Source organism: Fringilla coelebs (assembly GCF_963513975.1).
Source record: "Fringilla coelebs genome assembly, chromosome: 1".
NCBI classification, from domain to species: domain Eukaryota; kingdom Metazoa; phylum Chordata; class Aves; order Passeriformes; family Fringillidae; genus Fringilla; species Fringilla coelebs.
The window spans coordinates 118990684-119017875 of NC_140028.1; the positions used below are offsets into that span (position 1 = coordinate 118990684).

At 39.9% G+C, this 27192-nt stretch overlaps 1 protein-coding gene across 1 annotated transcript in view; it reads right to left on the reverse strand.

The window, feature by feature from the left end:
- Positions 1-27192, reverse strand: part of CREB5 (cAMP responsive element binding protein 5) — a gene marked incomplete at both ends in the record, with an annotated part of 250314 nt that overhangs the window by 171373 nt on the left and 51749 nt on the right. Inside the window, one exon of the mRNA XM_084226765.1 lies at positions 24912-25033. Coding sequence (XP_084082891.1) covers positions 24912-25033 — 122 coding nt within the window. The remainder of the gene's footprint in view (positions 1-24911; positions 25034-27192) is intronic.

A 27192-nucleotide genomic window follows, 5' to 3' on the forward strand; every position in this document is an offset into this window, starting at 1 on the left:
TATTAACTTCTCCCCAGTTACACTTCATGGCCCAATTTAGCTTCAGATTTTGTAGAAAACATTTCAGCATTTTTCTCCCACGTGCAACCATTTAAGTTTGGATAGACAACACACTTCTTTTTTCTAAAGGCTAAAAACTTCCTGAAGTCATGCTTCCATGTTCTGGTGGAGAGGATTACACATCACTCCACAAGAACACACACCCTGTTGGCAAGCACAGCAGGGACATGACAGCTACACAAACACAGGCAAAATACACCCAGACAGTCACCAATTCCCCTAAACCCTGGTTCTTCCAGAGAAACACTCATCCATTTCACACAGCACCACCTCACCTCAACCACCATCTACTGAACTCAAAGGATGCAGACAACCAATCCATCCTTCATGACCTACTGTAATAGTCTGAGTTTCAGAGTTTGTTTGTGGTTTTAAACTATAAGATCTAGTTTCTGAACCAAAGTCTGTTTTTATTTTCCTACTCTTATTTTTTAACTGTGAGGCTTAATAAGAATTGCAAACACAGTTTTACATAAACTGCAGACTATTCAGGATTGTTCTGTGTAAGCTTTTAGATCAATAGAGGTGTAACCTACAACCAATTGTACATAAAGGTATTTTGCAGACTGTTATATAAATTCTCAAGTCAGAAGGGATTTTCCATTAAAAACTGAAACGAAAAAGCAGCTGATTTAAACACAAACAAAACCATTTTTACACATTTTTGTTTTATGCAAAATATCATGTATCCATATTTTCCTGCACAGCAACTTAAACTATTTTCCCATAGTTCAAGAAAAAAGCATCAACATAGAAAAAATTATGGAGAGAAATCAAATATACAACAGTACTTTTGAATTTATGCAGCCTGTCCTCTCAATTAATATATTTTAACAAGGAAAAATATTCTAAGACAATGCACATTTAAATGGCAGCTTCATGTGCACTTTTAAGACGTGTGTAGTCGTATCTTACCTGACTACAGAGACCCTAACTTCATAATATATAAAAGACAGTGACACACTCGCTCCTTGCACATACTGCTTACACAACCTAAGAACCTGCTGGCCTACAAACTTGGAAGGCATTGCTGTAAAGAAAATGATACATTAAATGTGGCACATAAAGGCAAGATTCAAAATTTTATTATTTTAATCATATATAATCTCCATCAAAATTACTGAGCCGCTATGAATTCTCTCCTGACAGAAGAAAAAGATAGTTTGAAAACAAAAGTTGCAAGTCTCCCCAGAAGCAGTGCCAATTCGTTTATTTTCTCTTGACTCAGGTCAGAGTGGAAGGAAAAAGCCCTCACACCAGCCCATCACAGCTCTTTCATCTGTAACTGGCATGCAAAATCTAAAGTCCTATAAGCACAGAATGAAGCTTGCTGCCCACTCAGGGCCAGTAAACACAGATGAGGAACTAGAGAAGAAACCAGAGATAAAAAATGAATTATGCTACTAATGCAATTGAAGGTTTACAGGAAAAAGACAGTCTACTATCAAGATTTAAATTTTAAAAAAAAAAGTTCCATTATGGAAGAGATGGGTGAGTGTAAACTTGGAGGAGACTGAAATGCAATACCTTTTCCTCTTTTTTTTTTTAAACTGTAACATCTGTAGAGCTTTGAATGAGGAAAAGCACTAAACCAGGAAAAAAAGGACACAGAAAGAAACCACTGGAAAATGCTGTGTAGTAACATTAAGCATAAGGACAAAGCACTATGAAGATCTTATTGCAGACCACTAAAATCCATTTAACTCCCCTACTTAGCAAAAGGTATGAAGTCACTGAGTGAGGCTGACACATAAAAATACAGAACTCATGCCAAAGGATCTATTCCTCAAAACATTTCAAAGAAAGGCAAATGCTCACTTAGCAGCCACCTGATAAAAATGGCACATTACAAGAAACAGCAGGCATGATATATCCCAGAATGGGGAAAGACTCTTCCCTGCCTCCAAAGTCTCCTCCTAAACTGGACCCAGCCAGCTATTCACACCACACTGGAGACTGAAAGGCCAGGAGCAGTACGGGTATATCTGACTTTTTGAACCCCAGGCACGGCTGCTCAGTCAAATGTTATCAACCTGATCTCCAAAGGGGTAAAAATGTAAAGAAAAATTAAACTCCTTACTCAAGAATGACAAGTAATGATAGGCAGATGGGGAAAGAAGGGAAACATTGCTCTCACTGAAATCATAAAGCTTTGAATCTGTACTTATCAGTCTCAGCCACTGGTTTCCAATTTTTTGGATCACAGACCTCTGTCAACCCTCTGAATTTCACACAGAGCACTCTGTGCTCTTATCATAAATTGTGTAATTAAGGCAAGATGGTTCCACAGACCAGATGCAGATGACTTAGCACAGCTTTGCGACCACCAGCAGTTCACAGACCAGAGTGAACTGCCACCCAAACACGTCATTGGAGCACCGTGACCAGAATTCATTGACAAAAAAAATAACATTTCTAAAGGTGTTATGAACTTCAGTAACCCTTGTCCTTTTTTCAAAACGTCTTCGGGTTTTGGAGCCTTAGACAATCACTGTTAATTAATAGATCAGACTTGTGCACTGGGACTGGCAGGAGCTTTGCAAAATTTTATCCTAAATATCTGTGTTGGAACATGCAGGGAAACTTCCTTGTTGTTTTAAGTTAGGATGGGTTATTCTTAAGCATAGACATGCTGGCTGCTCCTCAAGAGGTACAAAACAAAACAAACAAACAAACAAACAAATCATAAATAATCTTTTAATCCTGTTTTCTTTCAACAGCTGTTCGTATGTTATCAGAAAGGCTTTCTGAGATACACTGAGTGATGCAAGCCTCGTCTGGTAATCTCCAGCAAACTGCACAGCACTGCTGAGCAGCGTGGCACAGAACACAGGACAGACATATGAAGTGCTAAGCCAGGTATAAGCCACCCCAAGGCTCTAGCAGTCACCACTGTAACTCAGAGTCCAAAGGGCCCATTTAAGCACTACTAATCCTCTTAAGGCCGCTGTCTGAAGGGTGACAGCCCTGCACAAAACCTCTGCAATGCTGCCGGTGCTGCAGGCCAAGCTCCAGCTGCCCCCGCTGTGCCTCTGCCCCTGGGGAGCACTGTCACCTCCTCCTGTCCCTTCCTGGCACCTTCTCGGGGAAATGCCCATGAACTTCTTCCTTCCACGGGCAAGAGATGTCTCCATGCCTGTGCTCTACTTTGGCTGCTCTGATAGCTAATGCTCTGACTCCTCTGATACTGTGAACAAAATGCAGGATACTTAGAATTTTTGGTCTTTTATCTTAATTTTTTTGACATGATCTAATTACAGTCATTCAGTGGTGCCCTCTAATTATCAGTAGAAATGAATACTGAAAGATGACCCTTGTCTTCCACAATTCCCTCCCCTCTTCCCCCACTACCCTTCTCGTGCCCTTTACAGCATGCCTGTCCAGACTGTGCTTGTTACACATGAAACCTTCTTTACATGCACACAGTAAGTAATATATGGTGTATACCATAGGTACCCATGATAAACCATTTACTACTGCAAAGGAAAGAAGGTGATGTAAAGGAACATATTTTAAAGGAGAAGGAAACTTTGGAAGATTGGTCTCACCAGAGTTTGAAAGCAAATAGCTTCTCCATGGGAAAAGATGACATCAGATCGCATGCTTATGTCTTGAAGTTTCCTACAGATATTTCCCATTTTTCCTCAGGGTTGCTTGTTTCATGCACAATTACTTGTCCAATAAAGCAACATAGCACAAAGAGCTTCTTCTGTTCAGCTGAAGATCAGTAACACTAAGTGTGCAAAGCCCAGTTTGGGTCACTCAGGGTGTTTTGCACTGCTAACACCACATTAACTCCTGCTAATTGGGAGGCTAAAAACCAGGGGGAGCACAACTGGCTGCCTGGCTCTACCCAGTTCTCTCATTCTTTATGCAAAAGCCATAAACTGACTATTTCATTTCTTCTAAGTTGCCTATTGTGACATTTATAAACAGGAACCTGGCAGCATGTCAATGGTGCAAACTGATTTCCTTTTCTAAATACAATTTTAAAAAGCAAATAAACAAGGTTATGCCTGCTAATGAAACATTATATGCCATGCTGGAGCTAGTTTTTCTCAAATGTATTCTCTAGAGCAGATGGAACACCAATAAACACAAAACAACAAACCCTTTTGAAAATAGCATGTTTATAAGAAAATATATTCTCCATAGAACTTTGTCTAAGGCAAAACTGGCTTATATCTGTAATATTATCTCAGGAACAGAACTATGGTCCCATTAGATTGCTGTAAACAAGGGAGCTTGCCATGCATTTCAAATGGAGAAGGGCTGCTAAGAGACATGCGAAAAAAGGAAAGAAATTTGCTGGGATACTTACTAGGTGTAATTCCTAAAGGCCTTAGTTGAAATCAAGGAAATTGTGGTAAAACCTATATAGGCACATTGATGGACAACACTTGCCCACAAGCCTCAGAGACCAGAGCCAAAACAAGGAAAGAGGAAAGAAGAAAAAGACAAAGTGATTTGTTCAGCCAAATATCAGGACTCAATGCAAGTGCTCTTTTCTCCCCGTCCAGTGCCTTGTCCTTTACTTTGCACTGTTTCCTTGCATCTAGTACTTATCTATGAATTGAGAAGACCAGAAAAGTTTAAATAAAAAGATGATCATTAAAAGAAACAGAATTATGAGGTCTGCTTGAGTTTTTTGCAGCGCTATCATTTCATTTCTGTAAATCAGAGTGCACATACTAAATGGGTACTCAAAGAACCTTCTCAGAGTAGGTGCATGTCAACTTTTGCAGGACAAGCAATTAGACATCCAAAAGCAGCTGCCAGATCTGGAGGCCAGTCAGAGGGTAGTTGAAAACCTGGCTTTCCTTTCTTTATTGTGAGGAGTTTTGTTTTTATCCATCATGAAACAGAAAGCTGGGAGGGGGAGGGCAGCACTCCTCCAGGAATTGCTTTAAACAAGCCTTTGATACTGCTAACTGAAGGCACCAGGCTTTTCAACATTATGCAAACCATTTATAATCTGTTAATAGCAAATTCACAGAGACAGCACTTTGGCATCTAAATCTGTTGTATTTTATTTAAAGCTTCTTTGAAATTCTCATCACTGATTTCACTGGCATAAGTTATTGGCATTGTGCATGAGTTACAGCCCTGGCTGTTGACTGCACTCAATGACCAGAACATTTCTTAGACAGAGCAGTTGGTAAAGAGAGCAAGGATGGTAGCAGCAAAACAGCCAGTGATTTTCCATTCAGACAGTTTCAAGCAGAAAACCATCAGGTTTAACTTTTCTGCTAAGAAGTCAAGTGGAAATGCTGCTACCCTGGTAATAAAATGCATCTCCTAAATATTCTGTTACCCCCAACCCACTGTGCCAGCTGTGCTGGGCCTGGCAGGCTAGTGCTACAGGGCAGTACTACATGGGCACTCAAACAAAAGGCTGGGAAAGGTCCAGGAGTGAAGGCTAATGATGGCCACAAAAAGACCCTGACAAACCATTTGCAGCATAATGAGAGATCATAGGTTTAACCAGTGAAGCAGGTTTTTGAGTAAGCTGGTATGAAAATCATCTTGATCAGTGAAAATCATAAAAGGAACACCAAGATGTCAAGTCAGGGTCAAGTTAATTCACCAGGTCTCCTGGGAAGCAATCACAAAGGCAATCATGCAGTTTTGCAGGATCCACAATCACTTCAATCGATTTTAGGTCGATGCTTTGGGAGAGGAGAGCTAGTTTAGTTTAGTTTAGATCTTGAACTGAAAGAACTTAAATAAAATCAAGTACATAATTTGGAAGCCTTCAGACAAAAATTAATAACCTTTGTAGCCACAAGAGTTAAAAAAGGTAAGGTTTAGAAAGGCAAACAGAGTGTCTACACTGAAGGCAAAATGTTAGATACACTTCTAGTTAAAGGAGGCTCACTTCTGCTGAGTACAGCAAGGGCTACTGGCAAACAGAGATTCCAAGAAAGTGTTCTCTGAGTTCTCAAAGCCAGTAAGCAGTCTGGTTAAGGAGAAGAAGCCCTTGTCCACCTCTGCCTTGGTTTCAGCAAGTGACAGAGAGGCAGGGAAAAAAATAAGTAAGACTAGGAGAATAAACATGCTTGGAAGAAAGATAAACCAATATTGGTCCTTCTGCAAGAAAGAGTTGACCATCCACTGATGAAGGCACATGACTTGCTCTTAAACACAGATGGAGATCTCTGGAAGAAGAGCTATTGTTAATGGGAAAAATAACAAGTAAGCAAGCTGGTATGAAGCTTGGACATATAACCTCCCAGGAAAGGGACAGCAGAAAAGATCAAAAATATAAGTCCTTGGACAGAACAAATGTGTTCTGCTGGTCAGGTAGACTGGGAACTGCACAGACATCCTTTTCCTCCCCCGTGTACAGATTTACTGCATGATTTTGATCAAATTACTTCAAATTCTTCTGCCTTACATGTAAAACAGGACAAAGACCTTCAACAGCTACACAGTGCTTGGAAGGAACAAGGGAATAGCTTTTAGAGACAGTACAGTGTACCTAGGAAGGCAATGTAACACAGGAGTGACAGAGCAGAAGAAGGTTTTTCTGTAAGAGAACTCCACAGGACTTTAGAGTAGCATGCATTTCAAACACAGAAAAATGACAAGGAATCATAATCAAGATACTTCAACCAACACAGAAAATAGTTATATAATGAATACCATTAAAAGAACTGTGAGACAAAAGAACAGTTATTTGGTAGCTGTAAACATGAGAGAAACATGAAAATCAGTAAAGGAGAATAATGACTGCATACTCAAATCCAGAAAGTCCAGACAACATTGCAGGATCTATTCTTCAGAAAAGGAGAGCTCATTATCTGCAGAAAATTGTATCCAATTAAAGGATTCCTGGCTGTAGATCCAATACAGGCACTAAAAATTGTGAGCCATTCCAGAAGAGTTAGGCTAAAAATCTTACTGAGGTTATATGGTGGTGGTGGCTGTGATGAAGGGGGTGAATTCTCAGTTGTAAAAGCAGGATATGTTTGGTTCAGCTTCTTTTCTGAGTGAGTGAAGGAAATGGAGAGAAAAACAAAGAAGCTGCACTATATTTGATAATGCTACCAGACAATCATCCAGATGTACACGCTTCCAGTCACACTAATTAAATGTGGTGTGGAGCCATCCTGGGGAAATTACATACCATTCCTTTGGAGTACCACATGCTTCTGAAATGCCTTGGTGAAGTTCTCACTGCATCTGAGGAGCCACAATGCTCCTTTTCCTAAGTAAAAAATTTTTCATCCTCCTGTATATTTGGTCTTCCTCGTGTGACCCAGCCAGATAGATGACTTCATTCAAGGAGGAAAAACATGATTCTGGCAGGAGTTTGAGCTAAGCCATGAATTAAACAGGGCAGGCAGGCATCCTTGAGCAACAACCTAGCTGCACTTGGAGAACTGTTAATTCTGAGTGCTCTCCTCCACACAGCAGTTTTTGCCTAGAAAGTGGCTGTCAGTGGGATGTTTACAACCTAAGCAATGTGATAGCTGAAAGTTGAAGAACAGAGAAGAGGATCAGGAGTTCCAGCCTGGCACAAGTAGCACCATGATCCTGTTCTCGAGCCACTAGCTCCTGGGTATCCACATTAAGAAGAGCAATATTACCCTTCAACCTTGACCACTGCTCATTTTAAAACAACCTCACTTACATATTTAATACACAAGACTCAAAAAATAGCTACTGAAGGGTCCAGGAAACGCTACCTGGTTTTTCTTCATCACCAGAAGACAACAGAATGGACTGTGTTCTCAAGTCCATTGGATCACACTGTCTAAGCAAAAGGAAAGAGGTTTTCCAGTAAGATAGTGCCCAGAAGGTGATTCTGTGTATGTTTTAGCCTTTCTGCCAGTTGTATAAGAAAATTACAGGGGCAGTTCCCTGACACAGACAGTATTTAATATCACAATCTTCACCATTCATGTTGTTTACATAAGAAAAGGCAATGTGACCCCTGTATGATATTCTGAAATCCATTACTCCAACATTTTCATAACTAAATGCTTGAATTCATTTCAAATGCATGCTACACATTTTCATTTTTGGAAATAAAGGCTGAAAATCCAGAGCTCTTTGTGACTCAGTGGAAGGTCTACTTCAAAACACATCACCTCCATTTCTCACCTACAGCTGTGACAAGGTTTGCAAAGCTGGATCCAGTGAGTCTGGATTGCTAGAGCTGGCCCGGAATTTTGCTCAGAGTTTTCATTTTCAAAGAGCCAAACAAGAAAGCTGATAAGTTTGACTGGATTTACTAATTGTCTCACATGTAATAAGACCAGAAATTTTAATTCTCTCAACAAGATTTATTGGGTTTTGGCAGGAATGCATATGGAAGTTTAGCATCCAGAGAAAAACTATTCAACAGAGAAAGAGAGAAAAGTAAATTCAATGAGGTTCAAAGCAAAACCATAAAGAATAAAGATTTGTGTGATAGTAGAGAATATACATTGCTGTTCCGTTAGATTATTTTCTTTAAGGCAGAAATATGATCGTCTGAATTTTAATAAGATATGGTGAAGTCTGTGATGTAGGGAGTCCAAAATGGTTATTCTTCCTTCAAAAAGGACAGACAATGTGCTACCCTACAATACTTGGTCTGTCTCTTCTTACAGTAAACATTGCTAATGCTCCTGGAGAGGGGCTGACCTTGCCAGCCAATTACATTATGCTAATTTGTCTGTTACTATAACTCCTACAGAGGCATTCACAGCTCAGAGCAGGACAGAGATTTATATTGTCTCTTCCAAGCTGCAGACTGTAGACGTTAATCTGTCTCCCTCCTTCCAGCTACAACTCCACATGGCAATATCTACATGCAGTGCCACTGTACATTGAAAGAGACAGTTATTGCCAGCTTTATTCAACTTAGAAGACAAGCCGTGGTCCTACTTTGCCCTTTTAATGTGTCACTCTGTCTCAGAAAGCATATGCTTGCTAACAGCTGTTTTCCTATGAAAACATATGGTTTCTCATATGCTTTTGAAAACACCACAGGAATGTATTTGCTTGCTAGATGCTAGTGCCGTGTCTCTGCATCCAGCAACAAAATCATTGAAAGGAACCGAATACTTTCTATGTGTTGTAAAAGTGCCCGTTGTTTTAAAGCAAAAAGAAAAAAAAAATCATCCAGCTGAAAGATTTAATGTCAAAATAAGCCTCATAATTTAGAAGTTGTGTGCTGTACAGTGTTACTTTAAGATGGGATCCAAACACGGGTCTTTGCAAACATACAGCCAGCAGCATGCTTCATGCAAGCAGTTTATAGTCCATGCTCCTTCTTGAAAACAAAAGCTGGTGAGACCTTCCTCTTCTAGCTGCTGGAAAGCTCAGAAGCTTCCCTAGCATCTTTCAGCTGAGATATGATAAACAGAGTATCAAAAACAATTGAGTCACAGCAGATTTTAACAAACCACTGTCCTTCAAGTAAACCACAGCATTGACCTTTACACGCTTCTTTCCCTCCCTTTATAATATTTAGGGCAAGCTAAGAGTATCCACACAGCCAGTCGCATGTCAGAGGAGGTAGAAAGTTGCTGATTTGTTGGGCTACTTTAACTCAGATGTGCTCAGTCTAGGGTCAGGTTAAACTGAAAGCTAAATATTTGGGTAAATAAAAGTTCTGGCTGTGGTTTTGAAACCTATTTCAACATCAGCTGACACAGAAACTGACATAAATATGCAGAGAGTTTTCCAAGTGTTAGAAAGACAGGGAGGTTACAGATTGGCAGGAAAACAAGAAAAATGCAAAAACATGGCCTATGACAAGGTCTTACAGAAATTTCCCTTTGGCGCTGAAAATAATTCCACTGGAATATTTGTAGAAAAGAAAGAAAAAATTATATTCAAACTAGCTCATGCTGTAACACCAACAAAATGAAGAAAACCACCCAATTGTACTTCCAGACCTTCTGAACACACCACTGTCTAGGTGGGATTCAAGTACTTCTCCTGTAACTGAAATAATTTTACCCCTGTGTGTTGATGGCAGTTAAGCACAGGGTCACACCAAAAAAATCCCCCATCACCCTGAAATGCTAATATTTTATTACCTATTAAGAGTGAGGGGGCACAGAGAAGCTCACACAAATCTGTATCACTGACTTTACAATTTCCAGCAGATCATGTTGCAGTGCCGCCTGCAGTTAAAGCCCTGAGCCACAGGCTGGCTTTTAAGGTGCTTAGGCAGACCATGCAAAGAGGTCAGGAAAGCAAATGAATGGCAAGAATTGGTGAAACCCCTGTGACAGCCTGAGGTATGGCCCTCAATCCTCTGCTGGCCCTTTTCCTGTGATTCCCTCCTCACAGCATGTGGAAGGTAACACCTGCCTGGTGGGCACACAGGTCACCATGAGGATCCAGCGTTCTGCAGACTGCTGGCAGATGTGCAATAAACCCACCCTGACCTTCTTTCCAAAAGCAAGCAGCAACCAAAGACTTATTAATATGCCCTGGGCATAGGAGATGTAAGAAAACAGGTTGATTTCTTGTGTAACTGTTTCTACCAGCTTGGAACTAATGCAGCAGGAGCAAAAATGAAAAGCCCTCAGAGGAAACTAATACAGGATGTCTCGCTGGAAACACAATGGTCTGAAAATGATACAAGCCAAGGGAATAGAAATACACCCTTACCTGACTAAAAAATGTTTTGTAGTTATCAAATTGAGGGGTAACCTTGTTCATCTGGTTAGACACTACAAGGAAATTGTGAAACCAGCTTACAATAAAACCTTCTTAATAGTGCCCAGAGCTCTCAGTCCCAGAAAGTTACCAAGAACATCTTTTACCTAAGGTGACTCTTCAAAGCTCAAATGAATAGGAAGGTCAAAAAGCCAAGAGTTTGTGTCATTGAGACAAAGAGTTTGCGTGTTGCACTGGTCGTATCTGCTACAGAACAAAAATATCCACCATGAAATCGTATTTACTTCTTTTTGTGTTTACATATTCAGAAGGAAAGAAGGAGGAAAAAAATAATAAAATCAGGTACAGGCTGTCATTTAGAGGTTTCTAATCCTGACAAAACAATACAGTTACATGCTCCTGTTTGACCTCAATTTGATATCCATAACTCCAGTTCTTCACCAGAAAGAGAAGAGGCTGATTTACAATTGCATGTCCAGTCTTTCCAAATGTTCCCAATAGCTTTGTGTAACAACAGGTATTTTCATAAAGCACAATGGGGTGAAAAGACTTAAATATACACACAGTAAAAATGAAATCAACTGCTTGAGGTATCATTCATCACATACCAAATAAAAAGTAATAAAAATATTTGTAGAATTATACTATTAACCTGCATTTCTCTTCAGAATCAGAACTGGCTTTTCCATGAAGCCAGTTAATTTGCTCATAATGACCAACACATGATAGATCTCTGAAGTCTCCAAAATTAAATTTTCTACTCATTTTCCAGCTGATGAACAAAAGGAAACTGCTCTTCCTGCATAATTAAGTTACCTTATACTCCTATCATGAACAGTCTATATGAGGCAGTATCTGTACCAGCTATACGAAAAATTCTCATTTATGAACTTGTTATGCATGAGGATGAAAAAATATTTTTAAAAAAACGTTGAAAAACACACTGCATGTTCCAGAAAAAAATTGCATTTCAGCAATTTGCATATTCAGCAAAAATGACTTCACACTAGAGGTGATCTAAAATCATTTAACGTACAGATATTCGTTGTATTGAGCAATATTTTCAAAATATGTAGTAAAAAGAAGAGCCCAGTATGAAAATACATTGAAGTTTAAACTTTCCCATCAGTTCAGTGGGTTTACATGAGCAAAACTGGTCTCTTTGTGAAGTTTCAAGAATTTCTCCATTGCAGGTGTAGCTTCTGATTATTTCTTTACTAACAATTACTGGCAGAAGCTTATCTGCTTGACAGGAGAAGGAGCATTTAAAATTACCAGAGTACCACACTGTTTTACATCCCAGAAAGAGTGAGGGTGCCTAGCTGGCAGAGTTCATGGAAGTGACAGGGGTCCAATCCAGACAATGTCTGTACAGACAGCACTGCAGGTTCCTTGGTTGCTCAGCTCTTTCACACTGCATTAATAGTCTTTGAATGCATCAACTCTGGAACAAGCAGAATTATTTTTTTATTTTCCTGGAAAACATGTTGTGGTATCAAGTTAGCAATTTAATCTTGCTGGCAATATAATAGTTATGGCATAATACCTCATGTTATAAAAGTAATTGCCATAATCATAAGATACATCCAATTATTTCTGTTCCCACATTGCAGCTGCAGTGGATTCCCACTCCCGACCTGCCATCCTGTTGCTGACAAGACAAGAAGGGGCAGAAAGCAGAGCTCACAAAACACTACTACATCCCATCCCCTTCCCTTGCCTAATAGCAAGTGACTCCCCATCCCAGTTAATAAAGAGCTCCTTGTCCCTCCATTATGCAGTGTAATCTTTAAAAGATTACATTCTCATTTGGGAATGAGCCAAGAGCCAGTGGGAAATTCTCTAGTAAATTGGATAGGGAGACAACAATATGAAGGGCAGCTGGATGGAAGCACATTTTTTTCAGGGCATTCCTATTTCTGGGGCCCTGTGGCATTGTTAGAAGTCCTGCAGTCCCTGCTTTTTTCACTGCTCTGTTGTCAGGATAATGCTATTCAAGAAGAAGGGGATACAGATTAGCTGGCTTGAAGATGGAATGTGAGGAAACTAACATTGAAAAGTAGGAAGAAAAGAAGAAGAAAGCCCAGCTTCTTTTAAGTCTTACCACCTTACACAAAAACAAGGGAAGAACATTTTGTTTTAAAACCATGTATTAAGTGTATCAACTTCAATAGCAAAAGATGCTTTTTTTCCTTACCCAACTGTCAACAGGAAGGCAATTTGAGCGCTCCATCACTAACAGCCTATCAAGTACGATTTTGAAAGGAACATTTCCCTTACTGACTCTTTCTCCTTGCCTGCACCTTCCAACAGATGCATTTGCTCTGTGGGATCTACTTTCCACACCACACTACCTGAGATTCAGGATGGAGAAAACCACAACAACATAGGGCAGGCAGGCCTGTCCCATTTGTCCCTTCACATGGAGGAATGTAAGTGAATGACCAAGGCAACTGCATTTTTTGCTGTGTTTTTTCCTTTTTCTTTGGGTTTTTTTTGCGGGGTGGGATTTGGTTCTGTTGGGTTGGGTTGGTTTGGTTGGGGGTGGGCTTTAGGTTGTTTATTTTTATTTGTCTCTAGCTTTCTTAGTTTGTTTGGGGTTTTTTACATGTATACACATTTTCACTGTTTTTAAAAATATTTCTCCATAAATCACATAGATTTACATGTCCAGAAGACTGGATAGCTGGCTGATATTTATTTGGTCAAGCATGGCAAACATATATTATTTAGCTAGAAAATACAGAAATCTCAAAAAAAAAAAAAAGAAATAAAGAAAAAGCAATAACAAATGTCTTTTTATTTTTTTTAAGTAGTGGACCTTTTCTATCTACCCCAGAAAAACAAGTTTTTAATCACAACATGAAATTATGATCATTATTCCCTTTCATGATGCATAATTATTTATTAGGAAGAAGTAAAAAAAATAGTTCTCACAGAAGGGTGTCAGAAAAATTTGGTTTACCCTTAAATTTCTGTTTATCCAAGCACAACTTTCTTCATCTGCAGGAGTCAACTAACAAGAGTTACCTTTTGTTAGTCCATGGGAGGCAGTAGTTAAAACACATTAAAATAGAGGATTGTTTGCAATTTAAGATCTTGGTGTTGGGAAGTCCTGATTCAGCAAACTATCTCTCTTCAGCAAACCCCTGCACACATGCTTGAAGTTAACCATATGTTTAAGAGCTATTGAAGTACATGGACTTTGGCCCCATTTCAGAAAATCAGTTATATACACATTTAACTGGCTGAGATGGATGAAGCAAAGAAAAGAAATTTGGATATAAGAGGTGCACCTGAAAAAGATTCCAGCCACACAATAACCCACAAAATAAGAACTTATGTGCAGAGGTGTAACGCACGTAATAGTTTTCCTGGTTTTCCTGAAACATACATGTTGGCATTTACATTTGCATGAGTTTACTGTACTGGGAAAAAAATAGCATAAATGGGAAAGAGCCATGGTTACTTTGTCATTACAGGAACAGGCCTTACACAGATGTATACTTCCCAAGGGACACACAAAGAGATCTCAGAGATAAGACAGGAGTATGATGAGAGAAAGAATACGTTAGAAAAGACTATAAAGAAAGCAGAAACATGAGCGTCCAGACTGACTTTCCTTTCCACTCTTTCAGGGAAAAGCTATTCTAATACCCAACATCAACTTAGCACCTTCATGTCTCCTCTTTCCTTGTACAGCCACATCCCTTGACATCTCATTTCAATTTTAAGCTGAGAAACTAATTCCATTTCCTTGGATTGGGGGTGGAAGGGACAGGATGGGCATGGTGGGGAGAAAACCAAATTTTGCTTTTCACACTCCTCAATCTCTGCTCCCCCAATTTTGCTAAGTGCATCACAGGAATATTATGATATCCCACTTCTTAAAAAAGAAAGAGCTGTCTTTTTAATGTCTGCTTCATATGAGTGCTGATTTTTCACTCTATCTCTCTCACTTGAACAGCCTCATGATAGCCGCCCTCAGCTTTTTTCATGTCTTAGTAATATTCTTTTCCTTCTTCTTCTTCTGTGTAAATTTTCCTTTCCATTTTCCCCAAAAAGTCTGATCTGGGGTAGGAATACATCTTTTATATAAGTAAAAAAGAAAGGTACTTTTCTTCCATTTATTTCTTGCCTCCTTTAGCAACCCCTACTTTCTCATCTTCCTTCTTTCTCTCCCCTCTGTGACATCAGGGAGGACTCTTCCAACAAAAAGAAGGAGAGACTGGCAAGGTACCTTATTTTTATTTCTTCCTTGATAGGAAAAAGAAAGGTAGTGCTAGGACAAAAAAAAAAAAAAAAAAAAAAATGCTGCCAGATAGAAGCCCAGGCAAGCAGCAGATTGGGCATCGTTCACCTTTTCTCCCAGGTGTCATGTCTCAGGGTCAGTGACAAAGCCAAAAGCCAGCTCCCTTTCTGTGCCTGCTTTGAATTTCCCTAGGCTAAGTCCACAAAGAAGGAGAAAATACCAGCACCCCACACACACATCTCAGGTGAGGGAGGAAGAGGAGGAAGAGTAAGCATCTCCTAATGTAGGAGGGGAAGCCACGCTGGCCTCACGGACAGACACATACTTTAATCTCTGTTGAGAATGAGCTCAGAGACCTTCTCAACCGACCACCAGTAGAGGACTTTTATGATTTACTGAAAGCTGCTCTGGCACCTCTTACAGGCTCCACAGATTAGACTTCACTCTTGTACCTTAATGGTTTTTGTCACTGTTTCTTTTGCAGCTGTATTTTATTTAGAAAGGGAACTTCTAGCCTTCAGTAAGAAATACTGGTGCAAACCTACAACTAATGAAAAGAGAGAACACCAAGCTTGCATGACAAGGCAACAAATTTCCCTAAACTCTACATTGTAAATATTTACTGAGACTCACAGAAAAAAAAAAATCAGTAATACCTTCCAAGAACAAATTTCCAAATAAATAAATAGCATAAAATCAAAAGGGGCACTAGTAATTTTCTGGAATTCCAAAGAAATTTTTAAAAAAACCTTTTCCAGGCTCATAATGATTTTCCTATCCACATTAAGCATATTTTTCTATCAAGATTTCTCTTCATAATAGTATGCCACAGAGGATCATTAGGCAGGAAAAAAGGGTCAGAGCAAGGATAACAAAGATGAAAAGAAAACTGCTGAGAGTTCACCTCTGCTGTTTATTTTGAGGCACACTTAAGATTCGAGTCGGAGAGTCCTAATTGTATTCAAAGATTTAGTTCTCTAAAGAACATAAACAAAACTAGCAAGGGGTATCAGCCAGAATAAAGCTTTCTTCATAATCATAGAGTAAGGTCAGCTTTTGTTTGTTCTTTTATATGATAATCTCTACTCTTTTGTGTTGACATTTAAATGTTTTAAAATGGAGAAAATAAGTATCTGAGAACTAATGGCCTGTTTCTGCAGCTCTTTTAGCATGTTCTCATATTTTCTAGCTTCTTTTGGTTGTGCATTCCTTACGAAGCATTTTAAAGCTTTTACACCTAATTTAGGTTAGCATGCTCTGCTTAGCAGCTTGTATCCATTGAAAAGCAAGGCAATAATCCATCTAGGTTTAGGGCTTTTTCATAGAACTGGTGCAGAGCTGTGTCAATTTTAATGTCATGCTATGGAGAGTGCATGTAGCTCTCTCCACTTTAGAGGATTAAAAGTGACCTCTCTTACCAAAATCAATAAGGGCAGCTTGCTGTGACTAATAGGTTGTAGAAATTCAAAAGAGACGGTTTGTAACACTGAGTTCATTCTCCCCGTGTCTCTCCCCACCCAGCCCCAGACTGGCTGGCAGAGCTGCACTTTGACATGTACATTCACATGGCAACCCGATGTCTTTTCCCTTCCCAGGGACCAGACCCAGCCACACACAGTTTACTCACATTTCAGGGGAAAAAAAAAAGCTTAACATTGATACTGGTATTTATTCAATAATAGTGGATTTGGCAACTTTTGTAGAGAAGCATGAGAGAGAGAAACCAGAATGAGGAAACAGTTAATACATATAATTTTTACCTCCCTGGTATGATTTTTAAAAGGCCCTGTTTTTACATATTAGCAAGCCAGCGACAGCTACCCAGATACTTGACATCACATCATGAGCACAGTAGGTTTTTTTCTGGTCTCTGAACAAGGCTTTTCTCCCTTCAGATCTTTGCCTAGTTGTAATAGGTTAAAAACTTAAATTACATTAAAGTCAATGAAACTGCCCCAGAGATGTATGAGGCTATACATCCCACTCTGGCATTCAATAACTGCCCTCACATGTGGCCAGTTGTCCTGGCTAATTTCTTCTCTCCACTATTCCTTTCTTTACTCTGAAGTACATCAGATTTAAAAGTTAAAATTGTGCCCTACTGGAAATGGGACATGCTAGAGCACGCACACCGCTGCACACAAACTCACTTTACAAATGAGTCTTCAGTTTTTCAGTTTCAGATTCTGTAAATCTAAAGAACACTAGCAACTCAGATGTGGATCTCCCACTTTATGGTGAAGATAACCTCACTCTACTGGATGTCTCCGACTTCCAATTTATCCTGCTTGGCGTACAAATTTAAAATCCTTACCCACAGTTCGTAGCTTGTGGACATTTTCTCCACCTAACAATCACCATCATTGTCTTTATGCCAAAAAAACAAGACTTGCCTTGGGGAGAAAGGGAGAAAAGAGGCTGAAGTTGTGGGAGGAACCCAACTGTAAAGGTTTAGGAGTCCCTATGGAGGTTTATAAATAGTTGACTGCCATGTGCAAAATGTGAAAGAAACCCAGTCAGCAAAAGAGCTGTTGCTGTTTTGAAATCTTCTAACTACATCTATTTAGGCAGTAGACAGTATTATAAATAAACAATAAATCAAGAAATTATTAGCATTTGAATTTTGGCAAGATAATAAAATGTGTAGGGGTATAATCAGCAAATAATAGGAAAGATCTGCAAGCAAACCCACCAATTAATGATAAATAGGACTTGGCTCTGGATAACTTCACGAATGTGGATCTCATTAGATGGCTGTGGAATCTATTCCTGCAGCAGCCCTCTCCGAGTGAGGGAAAGGTGAGGTAACCGAAATGTCAGCACACCCAACCCTGGCGGTTCTTGGGCTCCAGGATTGTAACCACCTGGGCCAAAATGACAACCTTATGCTGCAGTGAAGGCCATGCCACAGTGTCCCAGGGTTTAACCAACAGGTTTCCTTGCCTCAGCTTTTGGACAATTGCTCTGCAATCCCCTCTCAGCAAAGGAGACCAAAAACACTCAGCTTCTCTCTCTGGAGAGAAAGAATCCTTCTTTCCTCAGTTCACCTTGCTTTATTAACAGTACCTCTTGTAGAGAGAAATGCCCCCAGGCAAGCAATATCACTTAAACAGATAAATAATTTGCACGCCAGGCAGGGGGAAGGGAGAGGGGAAAGAGACCCTGCCTTATTAGACTCGAAACAGACACACTATGTTAATACGAAGGATCACCATATGGTTCTAATAGGCTTTCTAAAATGATTTATCAGCTGTGATTAAGCCCTTGACCAGCATGTCTATCTTCATAAATAAAGGAAAAGTGCACCTTGCTCTGAAGTGTATCAGCAGTATCTTATTACCCACCCAACCATGGAGACTGCAGCCCACTCCGGGGAGCAAAGAGCTCGTGTTTAATAGCAGAGCTTATGCTATAAAGAGACTGCCAAGATTTAGGGGTTTTACCTAACAGTTTGACTTATAAAAATGCCACTACAGGAAAGGTTTATCCCTTTTTCATGTGCCATCCAGTCCTTGCTGCTGAAACCTGAACTGGTAACGAGGAAGCTGTGCCATTAAAAACATTCCAAGGAAGACCAAGGCAAAAGGCACAACTTTGCTGCGTTGCTGTGAAAAAAATGTTAGAATGAAATCAGATAGGCCTCCTTTTGTTGTTGGTAGCCAAAATACAGAAAACATAACAAACCTCCAAACATTGCAAGAGGGTGACTCAGCTTCTTTGGGAGAGAGACAATAATAAGAAGGAGGAAAGTGGACTGTCCTGACTGAGCTCTGAAGGATGATTCATCAGCTGGAATTCAGAAGAACATGGAAGGACAATGGTTAGGGAGGTTTAGCTGAATCAAAAACGTATGCCCTCAAGAATTGCCCTTCTGCATGATACAGGAACTTACTGCTGGAAAAACATTCAGGTCTTCTCTTGGAGTATGGGGATCTAAACCTATAAATCCATTCAAAATTCCATTCAAGATAAGAGAGTCCTTCCTGCCAGCAGATGATAAGATGCTGTACCACGAGCAACAAGCCTAAGTTAAAGCCTATTCTTGTGAATATTCCTGCAAGGTCACAAACAGCTTTGTCCTGACAGCTTTCCTGTGCCATTTTGCAGAAAGTGCCCCTTTTGTAACACAGTCCAGTGTGGCAATGAAGTGCCTGGACGGAGACACGCGCTCAAAACAGGACTCATAAAGCCGGGGACTGAAGTGCCACCATACAAAACACAGCAAACCACCACATGTCTGCCACGAGACCTAGGAAGGTTAAGAAGTTAAAATCCAGCAAGCCTACCCATCTGGAGAGAGGAGGAGAGCATTCTTCCTGTCTTTAGCAACACTGAACAACAGCTGATAAATCTTTAACACACATGGTCTGTGGGATGCCCTATGCTGAGACCAAGAAGATATGGAATCAATCCGAGGCTTTGCCACAGACTTCCTGTGCAATTTTCAGCATGTCACTTGAGCCCAGATCCTTTATGGTAGCTCTCTGATTTACTCCTGCTTTGTTTCAGTCAGAGCAAGGCACCAAAATGTCTTTGATGGTGTCTATGAATCTTGGGGCCATGCTGCTAAAGAGATTTAGGAACCAAATTGAGACAGAAAGCTGCTCTTTTGGCAGAATGGTGGAGAGACGCCCTGCAATTCTCACTCCACATATGTGATTCCTTTGAGGGTTTGGTGTCACACTACAAAGGAGTTCTGGAAAGCAATGTCCTCTGGAATCTGTTTTTTCCCTTAGAAAATAAGTGACAGAGAATTTACCTTCATAGGAATATGCAAAAGTTAATTTAATTAGGAAAAAAGGGGTGTTGCAAGCCAAAAAATGAACCCAAAAAGCAGAACAATAACCCAATGCAATTAATGCATATGAAAATCCAGAATAACCCCCAGAAAAACTCAGATACAGAGTACAGTGTATCTTTCCAGTACTTCAATGAGTCACTCAGAAAAAATGTTATGGTGTGAGGATGCTTACATCTTCACAGATACCGATATTGTATTTAGAGTATAGGAACTATTGTACTGAAAACTTTGAATGTGGGGTGATATTTTGGACTTTGAAATTTAGAGTTTTGAGCCATCACCTTGACAACAGCTTAACTGATTGATAAAGTAACAGCTTGAAGTTATTACAATCCATACAACAATGGTACTCTGGCCCTTAAGCACTCTATTAACATAAACAGTTTCTAGTCATACTAATTTCTAGTCTTACTTTGTGTCTACTATGACATTCTGAGTATATGAGATACTTAATCTCAGTGGGAAAATAAGAAATCAGGGGGCCCTTTGACTGAAAAAATATGGATGGTCTCACATCATGTTTAGACAAATGGAGGGAGCATGTACATATGTGTATTTATGACAGCATAATTTTTTAAAAAATCAAAATAGTAAGCATTTAAACTTAGGTCTTTCCTTCCACTGTACAGACTGCTGGACAATGAGTCAAAAGTGCTCCAGGAAAAGGCTCATGAGCTTCTTGGTTTGTATTATTTCACATGTGAAATTCAGCCCTTTCAGAGCACTTGCCTCTCAAATGTCTACCAGCACACTGCTCTTCTCCAGGACCCTACTGGGGTTTCAGAGTACTTACCAGGGAAAACTGGGGCTAATTTGTCACCCATCAGCCAAGCCAACCTTAATCCCTGTTCTTTCACCAAGGGAGTGCAGTGCCAGCATTACCCCATAGCCTATTAGTATTACAATACAGGCCTCTAAAACCCAAACACTTACACAATGTGCTTTATCAACATATAAATATTTTTTCTTCTCGTATAAGGGTACATATGACCCCATACATATCACCCTTTCCTGGCTAAGGGTGATTTACTGCACTGCTAGTTTCAGCTGCTGTAATGTCAACTACTAAATGCAGACAAAATCCCGTATGATTTTTCTGTATTACTTTCCAAAAGAGAGGAAAATCTATGGGCTAGATATACATTGCATGAAATTTAAGCAAGATGTGGAAATTAAGTTCATTTTTTTCACCCAACTATACTACTTTAGGAACAGATTATATCATTTCTAGCTTGCTTTGAGTTATATCATCTTCCCTACACTCATAGGCTACAGTACCAAACTATGACATTCAGCAAATATTTGCATGAAATTTCACCTGGAGGTCAGAGAGTCACTGAGCTCAGCATGAAATAGTGATGTGCTATAAGCTAGACAAGTGCATTTTATCCACCTTCTTATACTGATACACAGAAATATATACAAGGTAGAAGGAGATCCTAGAAGGTATGAGCCAAATATAAGTCTTTCAAACACACATCAGTCTGTAGCATCATCCTTTTTTTGACACAACAGCTAAACTGGATACTCAGGATTTTAATTCCTTCTGCAGATTGAAATTATTTAACCCTTAAAGGCTTTGCTTTTGGTTTTGTTCTTCTTCTTCACTGAGCCATTTCAATTTGCTGATGCTTTTCTAGCAGTGAGGTGCCTGCCTTAGGATAGTACACTTAGGACAGGAACATTAGGCCATGTAGAGGACTGATGAGCTTCCTGAGCTGACACTGAACAACCCACATGACGACCAAGTTGTAATTAAGGATAGCCATTTCCCTGCCTCATTTGCATTATTCATACATCTTGCAGCCCTGAACAGTGGTGACAAGATTTCAAAGTTTCAGGATAAGTCTTAGGAAATATGCATCCAAATTCCAGCATATGCAGAATGTGATTTTAAACATGCCCTCATGTTGAAAATATCCAGCTCACTATTTGTAAATGCTATTTGATGCAATATTCTACTTGCTACAATCATATTTCCACTTTTTCTCCTTTCACACAGGGACGTCAGGCTAGATGCATTTTAACAAGTGGGTCCACCAAGTTATTCAGAAGCAGACCCTGACTCTTCCCATCTCTGACAGGATCCTCTCAGCCCCAACTCAATGCACAGAACAAGATGTGACAACAGGGCCTGTCCAGCAGCAGCAAAGGTCAAGTGTTTGCAATTACAACCCACTGCAAGTGCTCTGGATACCTAATGTTCCAGGCAGTGTAAGCCTAAAACCTGCAGCCAGCGGGCTAAAATGGCCATGTGGTCTGCCAGCACTACCTGCCTTGTTGAGTTGGGTTGCAAGTTCTGTCTGGGTCTGAGCTGTCAATTGCTGTCTGCCTCAAGTTCCCAAGAACTTTGGCATTTACAATTTTCCAAGTAGAAATATAGTATAGGTATGCTTTCACCTGTGCTAATTTTGGTGGTGAATTTGGGAGGCAGGATGCTTGTGTTGGGAAGAGTGCCATCAGGAGGATGGAAAAAGCCCCTTTCTCACATGCTTATCCATATGCTTATTGCTGATCTGTAGCATCCCTTGCATTTAGGGAGCAGGTCTTTCTCAAGGAGAGACTTCCAGCTAATATAGGATGGTATAAACAGCAGACAGGCCAAAACCAACAGACAAACTCACTTCCATTTATAGCTTTATTTTTCTCAGTTCAGGTCCTGGAGGTCATCATCATCATCATCATTATTGTACCCTGAGTCCCCTCAGACCCCAAGCAAAGGCTAATCCACATACATTGTCAGAGGGGGTCCTTGACAGATGATCTTACTAGCACAAGGCATACCAAGTATGAGAGGCATAAAGAGACACTTCTTCCACTTTGCACATGAGCAACTGTGGCAGAAGGATGCCAAGTGATTTATTCCTGGATAGGAAGCTGGGATATTAATGCAAGTGCTTTCCACTCAATAGTACCTTTAGAAAAAAAGGTACACATGGAGTTCTTAAACCCATGTACTCTGAACTTCACAGCTAATTTGGAAAGTCACCAGTCTGCATAACCAGCTTCATCACAACAAATTCTCATGGATTATCCATGGGCTCCCACCCAGAAGAAAAAAAGAAAAAAGGTAAAAAAATGCAGCTACTTGAACTTTATCCTCTGACTTTTCAAAGTATGACTCTCAATGAGCAAAAAGCCAATGAGGATTGAAAGTGTTTTTTCTGTTACAAGATTTCAGTGTCAAGCTGTGTGCTAAGCCACAGTAATATACTAAAATAAACAAAACTGTTTCTTTCAAGAGTCCAGAGAAATTAATATGACCAAAAATATTTTTGGAAGACTTTTCTGTGCAGTGAGTAAGATTTCCATGCAGTTAACCTTAGTCTCCATGTGTTGGTAGGTCCATTAGGCCAACACTACATCACACTCATATTCCAGGGATAGGCTGTTGGAAGCATTTCCTTGGGGACAGCTGCAGCCCAAGGAGTCTCCTTCTGTCTTGGCCTTTGTCCCTTGCATTTGTGCAAAGCCCTGCTGGGGCCTGCTTCAGATTCCTATCTGACAGTCAGTCAGTAATGTAAGAATGAACATACAGCAGACTAATTGGAAACACAGAGCAAATGTTACAGGTTAGCCAGTTAGTGGGACTTATGACCCTTTCTTTTTCTTTACTTTTTTACCTTTTTCACCCCTTTTTTTCTTTTTCTTTTTTTTTTTTTTTAATTTCCCACCCCCTTGATCACTTATTTTCTCCCTGGAGACCACCAATGGCAGCTGCAGGAGTTGGTAGGAGGGCAGATTAAGACTCCCAGAGACTGCTGAACAGCTGGAATTATCAGGTAACTCGATGCCCTGGTCTAGGTTTTAATCAGATTTTGCAACTATCCCTCACAAACTGAAATCTCTCTGCAACATCAAGCGCTGCAGTCTGGAGCTAGCTGCACTCAGGTCCACCTCAGTAGATTTCTCCTGTTCTCCTATTCCTGCAAAATAAACACCAGGCACAGAGAACAACTTAAAAATCCTGTAATGGCAAAGAAGTAGGAGTGTACAGAAATGTTCTCCCTGATTCTAACTAAGACTCCCCTCAGCAGAACCTAAACTGCAAATTTTTTAGCAAGCCTAAAACTAGATACATATATCTCAATAGATGGCTGTTTCCTAACATTTGTCCAGTACACAAATCTGTGAGGGTCAGTCCGTGCTATTTTCCCAATACTTGACCAAAACTTGAACTCTCTCACGTTTGGACACTCTTATTCCCTGGTCAGCATACCATGGCACAGCCTCTCTCCTCCTCTGTCTGTCCCAGCCTCTTTCCTAATGAACCACAAATAAACCATACCTTCCTTGTAAGCCACAACCAAGCTGCTCCTGGATTCTCCTCTCTTTCTACAAGCCTCCTCTCCTGCTCTGCACCCCAGCACGCAGCTTTACCTCTTTTCTTGCTGGTCTCTCTAGTGCATTAAGCTCTTTTACGATTCTTTGAAAATTTTAGCAGCACTTTAGGATCCCTGAAAACACTCTTAACTATCTTTGGGCACAGGAGTACACTTACAAACAAGGTGTACTATATAATTCAACCTAAAACTCGGAATACTGACAGAATAACTTCAGAATAAACTAAAAGAATATTAATTGAAAACGGGATATGTTATCTACTAGATGTTTCAAGTCAAAGTTTCCCAGCTCAACTTGAATACTTTATGAGAAATACAGGAACACAATAAAGCTGGTATTGATGATGAATAAATCCAAGGGTGCAATGTGTTGTGGAGGAATTAAAAAAAAAAAACAAAAAGAAAAAAATTTGCTCTTAAGTAAATGCCCTTTCATAAAGCCAAATTTCCCTGTAACATATTTGAGCCAGTTTGCAATCCTCACTTCAAAGATGATATAATTTTCCCAAGCCTCTCCCTCAAGAGGTGTGTGGTTTGTGTTATAGTTTACTTAAAAGCAGAGACTTGGAATCAAACCCTGGCAAACACAGTTACACTTTTTTTTTTACTACTTAATACCAGTTTTTTGTTGGTTTGGGGTTTTTATTTCTGTCAAGTGCTTCAATAGTTTTAAGAAGCATGTCACAATTTATAGTGCCACCTAGTTTCTATCCAAAAGGTTACTACTAGGTAGTGGAGCTCAGTCTGCTTTCTCACAGATTAAAGGACACTTCCTTTATCATTTCAAGGAATCAAAAGGGGAGGAAGGGCTTGGTGTGCTCAGACTCACCCTTTTGTTGTTCTCTTCTTCTTGTGCCTTCCTGAACTCGTGCTCCAGGGAGCAGTCGATGTCGTTGAAGAGGCCGACCTCCTCACAGTTCTTCAGAAAGCGCGTTGGTGTGGGAGTCTGATCTGAGAACGAGACGAGAAATGGTCACTGGTGCTCAATAGTAAAGGGAGAAGGAGACAATTAGATAGTCTTCCAGGAAAAGAGAGGTTCTAACCAAACTTCTCTTTGCCTTCCCACCCCTACCTACCACACCATCATTAAAAAAACCCACACTGAGTGCTGAATTTCGACACTAAACGCTGCAGGCAGCCATGCTTGCTATCAATGTCCAAAACCAGGCAGCAGTCATCATTTGGGCAGAAATACAACAGCATGGGCTTTCCCAGGGCACATAACACAAGTGCATCTCCTTAACATGTATAAATGGTCATTACAACTCTCTCTAAACCTCCAAAAATAGGCTGGTGCAGAACAACGCACAGTGCATCTCGTAATGCACGTTTATACCACAGCATGCATGTGAACTGCTGTGGATACACACTAGTTAATGCCTTCAAGTGCTCAAAAACCACCTCAAACATACACATACTTAGCAAAAAAGGTAGCCATGGCAAGAAGTTTTGCTTCCAGCACAATTTTTGAAGGAAGAGTTAAATAACATTTAGAAAGAGTTAAATATCATTTAGAAAAGCTATGAAAAGTGACATTCTGGCCACGAAGAAGCATCCTTTTGCATTTTATTCCTGAAAGTGTTGATAAATATGCAAAACCATGAAATTTGGAGTAAAAAAATGTAAATGCCTTCATCTCTAGGATTTTTCTGCCCTCTCAGAATTAACACAAGAAGGGCAATATTCTCATTAATGCCACAGGCAGGAGGGACTGAAGAAATTGCAAGGTTTTTTGATACATTTTCAAAGACCTGCAAGACAGCCCAGCATAATTACCATGCAGACTGTAGTTTCAGTGACTTCAGTTTCTTTCTTCAGGAAATGAAAAATCAAGCCCAAATCTGGGAACCAAAGACTCCCCAGAGCACAGGTCTGAGGCACCTCTATTCATTCTGAGTCTAGTTCTTAATTATTCCACCTTGGCTCCTTCTTCCCAGGGCTCTGTCCCAGCTAAAGATACTTTGTACCTGATTTTACAGAAAGATTGGACTCACCTTGTTAAAAAATATTCTTCAGCATAGTCCTTGACTGCTACCTATTGTTTGTATTTCCTTCTTTAAAGAATGAAAACTCTGTCATATTGAACCCCCTTGCCCATATTGGGTCAATACCGACCTCAGAAAAAAGGTTCCCACTTCAACAAGGAAAAAATTGCTTTCTTTCACCTAGCTAAGCTGGGTCAAGTTCTAATATTACCCCCTTACAGCAAACAGTTACCTGACACAATGAATTTTACATGATCAGGATAGAAATGCACATCAGCCTTTAACTGAGCAAAAACAAGGTACAAAAACAAGGTACAAAAACAAGGTACAAGGTACAAAAACAAGGTACACAAAAGAAAATGCAGTTTTCACTTAGAAACTAAGGAAGAGGATCAGCCTCCTCCATTATAAAGCCAGGAGAAGGCAATTTCCACCTGCATCAAGCATGGTCCTCCAGGTTTGACTTTCTCAGGTAATCCAAGGACAAGGACACTCATTTGCATTCATATTTCTGATGGAACATCAGAGTGCAAGTCCTTAATGTTAAAATTTTCATTCCTTTTGCCTTGAGCACCCTACATATGAACTTAAAGGAAAAAAACTTCAAGTACTTGGGAATGCACACTTATTTATCTATTACTTTTCACAGCTAACTACTGTACTACCAGAGTTGGAAACAAAACTTTCTAAGAATCCTGCAAGAACTCAGCATAAGGAAATGAGTCAACAAGGTGCTGACATTGATGGGAGCTGAGGGCACTCAGCCCTTTATAGGTCCATATCCTAAATAAGCAGTGCCAAACAGATCCCTAAAGTAATCTCAGTAAACTCAGTAGATTTACACCAGGGTTTTTTTTTTGGCCCTTGGACGGAGCTTGCACTGGAAATGAATGGCACTAAAATGCAGGAGAAATACATTTCATTTGCAAAATGGATTAAATCCTACTTTAGTGAACAAACCATTCTTTAGTAGAAAATCAAAGACAGTTGTCACTAAGCTTTCCTGGACACAAAGGGCACATTAGTATCTGAATGTGAGGGAAACAGAGGAAATGTTTTATTGCTAGAAGTGATATATCCATATCAAATAAGCAAAGTGTCAATTTCATGGCCAAAATTAGAAAC